This window comes from Dunckerocampus dactyliophorus, chromosome 18 (assembly GCF_027744805.1).
Source record: "Dunckerocampus dactyliophorus isolate RoL2022-P2 chromosome 18, RoL_Ddac_1.1, whole genome shotgun sequence".
In the NCBI taxonomy this organism is placed as follows: Eukaryota; Metazoa; Chordata; class Actinopteri; order Syngnathiformes; family Syngnathidae; genus Dunckerocampus; species Dunckerocampus dactyliophorus.
The window spans coordinates 5,531,944-5,541,254 of NC_072836.1; the positions used below are offsets into that span (position 1 = coordinate 5,531,944).

The 9,311-nt window shown below is 42.7% G+C and overlaps 1 protein-coding gene across 1 annotated transcript in view; it reads right to left on the reverse strand.

The window, feature by feature from the left end:
• Positions 1–1,779, reverse strand: part of plekhh3 (pleckstrin homology, MyTH4 and FERM domain containing H3) — a 38,164-nt gene extending 36,385 nt beyond the window's left edge. Inside the window, exon 1 of the mRNA XM_054759508.1 lies at positions 1,248–1,779. Coding sequence (XP_054615483.1) covers positions 1,248–1,382 — 135 coding nt within the window. The 5' untranslated portion in view covers positions 1,383–1,779. The remainder of the gene's footprint in view (positions 1–1,247) is intronic.
• Between the last annotated feature and the right edge of the window lie 7,532 nt (positions 1,780–9,311).

Sequence of the window (9,311 nt, forward strand, 5' to 3'; positions counted from 1 at the left end):
TAGGAAACTCGGTATGATTTGGAACTCTAATAATATTTCTAATTCCATCATTTTCTATTGAAAGTGTTCCCTAATAAGGGCAAGGATTGTGTTCCACTGCAGCAGCTAAAGCCTTAATTCAACACGTGTGTCTGGCCTGCCCTTTTAATAACGGGCAAATCTGGGAGCGTTCCCAAAAGATATCGCGTTCTAAGCGGTCATCAGGCACCTCCATTAGCACCCGTGTCTGAGATCCTGTATTGATTACAGATGTGCGCTGCACCCGTGACCAAGCAGATGGCAAGTTAAGAGCGGGACAGGTTGCCGTTTGCCAAGAAAAAGAAAAAGAGCAGCACGGCATCTCTTACGATAACCCTGAGCAGCAGATGTGGCGTTTATCTGGTGGCTGTTGCAAAGGTTTTCATGCAAATTGCTCGGGTCTTTGCAAGCACACCCAAGGGGTCTAAGGACAGATAAGCACATACTGTATATACTGTACAATTAGTAATGGCTCCATGTGGTATTACTTTCACCTGCAATGCTTACATACACTGTGGCACCAGAACAGCTTCACAAACAATCTGAGGGACACATCGTGGTTGTCTCCACCCATGCAGTTATCACTGTAAATGCAGGATACAATCGCTCCTATACTGAAAGATGGAAATCAAGTTTACATGACAGTGCTAGTGTAGTTTTTGTACAGTACGGGGGGCGTACAGTGCCACCTCAGCTCAGGGCAACAACAATGCCCCCTCACAAGGAGGGGTGGGGTAGGGCGGGGGTGGACAATACTGATCTCTCTGTGCCTGATCACATGACTAACATTACAGAGGAGACAAGGCTGCAGTCTTACTTGAGGCCACACAGGAGCCCTTCAACACACTGGAGCTTGCATCAGCGTGTGTTGGTCAGTGATGCGTGCGTGTGTGTGTGTGTGTGTGTGTGTGTGTGTGATTGCACAATGCTCTTCAGCAGCTGCACAAGTAAGCATCCTCCATCATAAAGTCAGGATTCCCATAAGACACATGTGAACACTGCAGTACTGGACTTCATTATCTTAAAAACACTCCTGGTCCAAAAACTATAATTATTAATAATATTTCATTATTTTTAAGAGTTTAAACCCACTTTGAAGGGCTTCTATGGGCTTTAAAGTATAATTTTCTTCTACTGCGTGCAAAGGGTAATTTGTGCACATGCATCATCTAAATCACTAAGCATAGAGTCCTGAAGAGTTTAATTAGACGCAGGTGGACACTTCTTACCTGTCCATTGGGAGTCAGGTCGTCTTTATGGCGCAACTCGAAGGACTCTTCCTCCTCTTTCTCCCCATAATCCCTCCCCAGCAAACTGAAGCCCTGGCGGCAGCACAGCAACCAGCAGACACCTTGCAAAGGCATTCAAATGAGGTTAAGTGCGTCGCCTCGTCGTATCCAGGTCGAGGAATTCAGTGTGAGCGGCGGGGCGGCCTTGGCGCTGTGCAGGGGCAGCGTGCGCGCCTCCGGGGCAAACTCTCCATAGAGACCCGACGACGAGGATGCAGGGGAAGCATGCGACTCTCCCCTTGGAAATGTACACAACCCCCCCTCCGAAGAGAATCTGACAACAACTTTTAAACGGCAATTCCAATAGTCCACCTTGCTGTCCAAAGCGAAAACCAAAATATGTCAAACTAATCCCAAAACAGGCACTTTGGGGTTGAAATACCTCGACGTGACCTTTAAAACCAACAAAGTTTGCAGAATACGCTCAAGCGAGTAAATAAGTGACACGGGAGGCTGTCACTGCCAAGCACAGACCGCCTAAATTGCAATGAAGTGTGCTGCAGCTGAAGCAAACTAATGTGGGCCAACAGTCACGCCCATATGCCTCGTATCTCTCATTCGATTGGCTGGGAGCAAACGCTCCCCTGAACGTCACGCCTGAAGACACGCCCATCCACTTGGAGACGATCACGTGTGTTGAGGTGACGGTGGCGATTCAATCATGGAACGTACTGGATGCGTCAACATTTGTTTTAAAACCTACTGCAGCTAAAGTCCACAGCTGCAATAATTAGGAATTGGTGTGATTTTTACCATGTTTATTTTTCAATACAGTAGGTCATTTATGCTTGCGTACATTTTTGGTATTTGATCCAGTAATGTAACTTTTATTCACGTGGTCAGCGGCTTCTTCCGGTTTTATATAGAAGGGAAAGTGATGTAAAACAATTAGCAAAGTAAAATAACTAACAATGTAACGTAACGTTTAATGGAACATGATATATTATAGTGTAACAGAACACATAAGATAACAGCAATGTAACAAAACATAATGTAACAAGTAGCGTCACGTAACATGATGTAACACAACAAAGCATATAGTAACATAATTAACATGATATATCATGACATTAACAGGAGGTAACGTGACTTAACATAGTTTAATGTGAAGTAACAGTTCATATTATAATATATGGCAAAATAACATAACATAGCGTTGTAACTTTGAAAATACAAAGTAGCATAACGTAACATGACGTAACTAACATGATCCTGATATGATGCAAGATAGCATAACAGTGGAATGTGACTTAAAGTAACAGGACGTGACATGACGTAGGACCACTGACAAAGTAGCATGACGTCATGTTATTTATCTTGAATCAACATAGTGTAACAGAAAATAGCGGCAACATGGCATAGAGTGATGTAACACAAAGTAACATAACATAAGATAGTGTGACATATCATAATGCATCGTAAAATAACAAAAGATAAGATTGTGTCAGTGAGTAAAGTGATGTCGCATAACGCATTGTGATGTAATACAACTCAGCATTGAGTTGCATAACTACTATAAAAAAATAAATGGATAAAACATAACAGTAACATAATGGAACGTGACTCAAGGTAGGACATATTATATCGCATGACAATATATCGCATAAATCGCATGATTTATGTTGTCATAAATCAACATATGTGTAACATAAAATAACTAAACACGGCAAGACCTTATGGCACATAAGATTGCGTGAGGTAGCTTTACGTATTATAATGTATCATAAAATAATATAACACTGATTAATGTAACAGAATATAATGCAAAAAAGTACCGGTAGTTTAACACAACAGGATGTAACAAAAAATATGACATAACCTAACATGATGCAACATTACATAACATACCAAAGTAACAAAACATAATGTAACATGCCATATTGTAACATATCCTAAAGTAACAGGTGATAGCATAGTGTCACATAAAATAACTTAACGTGATGTAACACAACATAACAAAGTTTTTGTGGGGGGTTTTCACACTTTTAGCCTTTCCTTGTCAGTGGTCACCACAGCGAGTCAATTCTAATTGATCAAAACAACGCGTAACATAAAAGTACACAAGCTGACCTACGGTAACGTAACATTACGGAACGTAAACACGCCGCAACATAACAAAGTCACGTAGCATGCACAGAGCAAAGTATGAAAGACAAGATATTTACAGTGCTGTAGTCACTAGTCTAGTTATCTTGCGGCAGAGTAAACAAAGCACAAATGCAGTGCAAACTGTAGAAAAAAAATAGTGTCGAATCAGTTAGAGCGCGCGCATGTCAAACATGCACATGTACTGTATGGAAAATTACACATGCACTGCCGTTTTTATAAAAGAAATATCGCTACCTTAAAAGGAGGGTGAAAGTGGGTGAAAGTGTGTTGCAAATATTGAAACATGTGCACTGGGGGGGCCTCACTGCGATACTGTGGTATTTGCACAGCTAGCTTGACTGTGTTGACTTTTGCACATCCTGCTAATGAAGCGTGTCTTGCTGTCTTGTGAGCGACTTCAGACACAAAGGGGCACAAGTGACTGCGCCGCAAAACACCGTCATCATGCTTCTTTTTCAGTTACTCTTCCACTTTGCTGAGCAACTGGTCTACACAGAGCGTGCAAGTCGGAGGCAAGAGGACTGGTGCTAAACCCAAACACGTGATCCATGCAAGACCCTCAGTGCTCGTGCTTACCCCCCACCCCTCTTAATATCCCTTCATTTCCCCCCTCTCGGCTCTGTGCAAACTCCCCTGAAACTCACAGTCATCTGGCTTTAACTCTTTCCTTGCCAAGAGAAGAGGCCTCAGCACAAACACGCATATTAGCATTACTGAAGCATACATAAAACATGTTCTTTTCCTTAAGGGCTTTGCAAAATCAATATAGACTCCCATGGATGCACCCTTTCAGCTGTGCGCCATTATGAACGTGTGACCACCCCTCACCCCACCTCATACACACACATTGCCCTACATGTAAAGTCTCCATGAGCATCAATTTCCCTCCTATATTTTTGCTCCTATGCATGCAGCAGCCATACTCAATATGTAAGTATAAGTACAGCAGCTAAACCTCCCTTCCCCCAACCCCCAACCTTCATCTAAGGCAGAATCTTCTTGGAGCAGATCCTCCCCCATATCCTAAAACAATACACTAGGGGCCCTCCTCTGCTTGGAACATATGTTTTATTTTTAGAGGCCCTTGGTTAAAAAAAAAAAAAAAAGTGAAATCCCTCCATGCTTGTGTGGTTTTTGAAAGAGCTGAATTGAGGGCAAAATATCAATAGATGCCTTTTTTCTGATTTGGGCCACAAAAGAAACAAATGCAGAAGAGTCAGATGTTCTCCATCTCTTCCCAGAGAAGACACATGATTATACACACAATTTCAGTACTTCCTGGAGGCTTTGACATGATATGATGGTTAGCTGCAGTGTTATGAGAGCTGCTCACACATAATGCCCCCCCCCTAAAAATCTCATGATGTTTGCCAGGAAGAGATGTGTTTGTATGGTCAATTTACAGCAGTGTTGATACAACTTTTGGCCCTTTTTTGAAAATCCCAGACTCCCTCCATGCAACTTCCTGTCCCTGTAAAGTTTCCATTGGAGATAGTGTCATGAATTAGAGGGCATTTTTGACTATTAAGGTGCAATCCAGGCTCATTTCTGGACTTTAAAGGTCCCCTATGATGCAAAAGTGACTTTTTAAAGATGTTCTCACAGTAATATGTGTCCCTCGAGAGTGTTTATGGGCACCAAAGGTGAGAAAAATGTTTCATCTCCCTCACGTTTTTGCTCCACTTTTGACGGAAGAGACGCTTAAACATTGGCTTTTGAAGGCTTTTCATGACATCATGAATGACAAACATACTTCTTCATGGACATGATACCACCTCAGGCCTGCCCCTAGCTAGGTAAGACGACCCTGTGTATCTGCCCACTGCTTTGTGTAAAAAAGCAGACTTCTCTACACATCTTAAAATGCACTCTGGCGCTCTGCAAACTATCCGTCACTCAGCTACAAACATGGGAGCTGTAAATTTGATCGTTTTGCTTTTCTTCTGTGCAAAGGCTAACCTAGCATGAAGCTGCTGTTAAAATGTGAGTGTAATGTTAGCACTTTTAGGGCCCTATGAGTCGTGGACGGAATCCCCGGCGGACCACTTAATCATGGCAAATCTCATCACAAACACTCCCGAATTACATATGTCAAAACGGCGACACCAGACTCATCCAAGCGTGCCTTTAAGGAGTTTGCTGTTTGCACTGGGAACAGAAAACGGAACTTCCCCAAACTGTTCCTACAAAGTTTGAAGCATACAATTGTCCAAAATGTCTCACTTAGCTTCATAATAAAGAACCCAGTCCAGCCCCTGATTGATTAAGCCATCAATTAAGAGGCCTGACCAAGTACTTTTGTCCAGGCCGTGCAGATATAAACATCACGTGTCACACTGATTGAAGACAGGAGCAGATCCGTGTTCCCACCACCGCGCTCCCTCACGCTCTCACCCTGTGTATGCATCTCTCTTCTGGCTCCGACTCTTTTCCCTTTTGACTTGCAGCCGGCGGGATCCTGTTTCTCCGCAGCCCGCTGCATCGCAGCCAGAACCTTGTGCCGGCGAGCCAGATTGATTGTCAACAGAACGGGATGTGAAATCCAGCCCTGCCAGAGCGACTCACATTTTGGGAGGGTGCGTCGTTTTAAGGCCCAGTCTTTGGGGTTTCTTCGCTTTTGAGGTTTTATGTGTGAGCTTCCAAGTGTGGTTGGCTGGCACATAAAGGAATTATTCACTCACTCTTAGCTTTTTGGGTTTTTTTGTCTGTGAAATTCCCTCCAAGGTCATCTGACAGCCCCCTCACTCAGGATTTAGGATAGAAACTGACCCCCTGTGACCTCCATACGAACACACACACATGACTCAGACAGGATATCCTCTCCACACAGCCCAGCATTGAACTTAACCCTCATCCAGCTGTGCTACAACCAGCCCAGTCTGTCCAGGTCCAACCAATGGGGCGGGGGCGGGACCACTAGTGAACAGAGGGATGCTGTGTGAGTGCTGGTAACAGGATAGGCCGCGGGAGCCCTTCAGCCGCTCCTCCACTTGACCCCCGACTGCCAACCGTGCAGCGTCCAGCTGTGAGCTGCGGATGGTGTGTGACAGTCAGGACTGGAGAGGTGCAAAATTAGGACGGAATGATGATGATGATGAAGGGACATAATTATATTGACGACAGAAAAATGAGAACCATCTGCCTCTGACTGCACGCACTTACAGTCTCCGCTTTTAAATCAAGCTTGGTGGAATTCCATGTACATTTGGAGTGGCACATCTGTTCCTGCTGGACTGAGTGGGCATCAGGCGGATCAGCTTCAACTTGTGACCTTTCTCCTCCTGGCACGGCTTCATTTCAGTAACATTCCAGGCTCTAATTGTGATTGTGTTGCAGGGTAGTGGTGGTTTTGGTAAAGGGGAGCGGGGTCTCCGGTTTTAGGAATTCTAAGGATATTCTATACTGGAGGAATCTGGTCTGGTCTTTGAGTGCTGAGGCCAAAGACCCATGAAACAGCAGGAAGCTCTTCTTACCCAATGCATGTCTTTGTGGAGATACAGTGCTTAACACGTATTATTACGGTTTATGCCACAGCTGCCCTAAATGGCCAGCACTGGTAATTACCAATATCATTTTTCATGTTCCTGTTCCCCTTTAACCGACATTAAATTTTAATGCTAAAACTTTAATATTATCTTTATTATTTTATTAAATTTTTTTAAAATTCACTGTTAAAATAGTGAAGAACATTAATATTTCTTAATTAAGAAAAAAAAATAGTTCAGTGTTACTTTTCCATTATGATGGCGACAGATTCATTGCATATCCGTAATTTTGGCGGGTAGGGGCTCATCCGTAAGACCTTGCTTGAGGCCTGGAAGGACCTGATCCTGACACAAAATGGCATCTAGAACAGGTTATGAGACAGACGAGTCAATCTATACCCTATTTTTTGTTCCACGCGTGATGTTAATTCGAGACATTTTGGACAATTGTACGCTTCCAACCTTGCTTGGATGTGTTTGGTGTGGTAGAAGCCAAAGCAGTGACCTCTGATCTGACAAACATCCCCATAGTCACACTCTAAAATCTTGTAGAAGGTCTTCCCAGAAGAGTGTAAGCTCCATATTTTCTTCCATGTTAACTTCCTGTTCCAAGTTTCCCATTACTTTTGTCCATATACTCGTAGTAGAACTTTGCAAGTAAACATCTTTGAACGTTTCAATTCCCGACTTATCCAAATATAAAAGTCATGGTGTCGGGTCACTTCCTATCAAGTCATCCATCAAGGCGGGGACTTTGGGGTCCAAGTCGTGACTCACAAGCCTTCACGTCTCGGCCAAGTGTGCTATTCAAGGCCCACTCCGTTACATAATGAGTCTCTCTCTCGCTCTCTGTACAAAAGACTCTGCAGCATAATAATTCACCCGTTCCTGGAATTGTAAAACGTGACATTCCGCAGCGTGCGGGCGGCACGCATGAAAACGACAGGAGACATAATAGCACACTTGTCCTTATCTCCAACTGTCATCTGCAAGTTTATGGCATTTTTGTTGGAATCAGGGAGTCAGAGATAGGCACGGAGGTAGAAATAGCAGCAGATAACAAAGTCAGAGCAGGGCTGAGAGGACAACCTGGAGACACAACACATGACATTGCATAAAATACAAAACACAGAAAAGCTCCTGGAAGCAGTCTGTGTTAGCAACTATAAAACAACTCATCCTCACTTTCAGCAATTAGTCCACACCCGTCTCATTTCATAAAAGAAGACAACTACTGTAAGTAGAGCGCAGACCTCCACTAACTATGAACAAAAAAGACAAAAACCAATCATGGAGCGCCATATTTGTGTTTGTTTTATCCAACTGTATGCTAGCAGGCTACTTCTTGGTTGACACAAAATGTAAGACGACAAAATGGTACAATTTTTTATTCAGTATAATTAGCAGTATAATTTTCCATTCTGGGACACGTGGAACAATGACCTAAACATTAAAATGAGACAAAAATAAATAGTAAAACGGAAGTGGAAGAAAAACGGTGGGGCACTGTTTTTTTGTCTATCAGTACATTAGCTTCCAGGCTACTTCCTGGTTGACAAAGTGAAGATGACAAACTGTTAACATTATTTGTTCTGAGAGTGAGCAGAAGTGTTCCACTGTGACTCAAATGGCTAACAGGTCAAATAGCTCCTCTAAAAAAAGTGAAAAAAAAATTAAAATAAGCAGTTTTTATTATTTATTATTCTGTTTGTTAGCATTCCACTTGCTGGTTCGTGGAGGACGACATATGTCCACAGGACTGTACCATTTTTTATTCTGCTGTGGTGGCGATGGTTCCAGCACGGCTCAAATGGCAAAACACAGAAATAAATTCCTTGACAAAAATGAAAAAATTGAGGAATCCTGTATTTTTCTTCCTTTGTCCGCCTGTACAGTATGTTAGATAGTGGGCTACTTCCTCGTTTATGGAGAATTTAAGACAGGACCATACCATTTTTTGGTTCCGTGTTGGGAGAGGTTGTTCCCTCGTGGCTGAGTTATAAAAAAGTGAAAAAATTTAGAGGAGCACTGTTTATGGAGAATGTAATACAACAGGACTATATCAATTTTGACTCCAGGAGAGATGTTCCATTCCAACTCTAAAGACAAAAATAAATAATAAATTCCTCTTTCACAAAGTTTCATAAAAAATCGGTTGTGTAGCTTTTACATAAGCTCGCTAACTCACAAACAAGTGACTATAAAAGCAACTTAATGGTTTATTGCGTGGTGGAGGTAACTATATAGTATTTCACTGAGTCGAGCGCAGTGAATGGCTGAACAATGAACGTAAAAGTGCTGTATTTGTGTTTGTTCGTCCATCTTTTGGTACTGTACAAGTTGCTTTCTGGAACACAAACAAAGCCCTTGCGTAATCCGGCTAGCTAACCAACAAATGTCAGTCAAAACA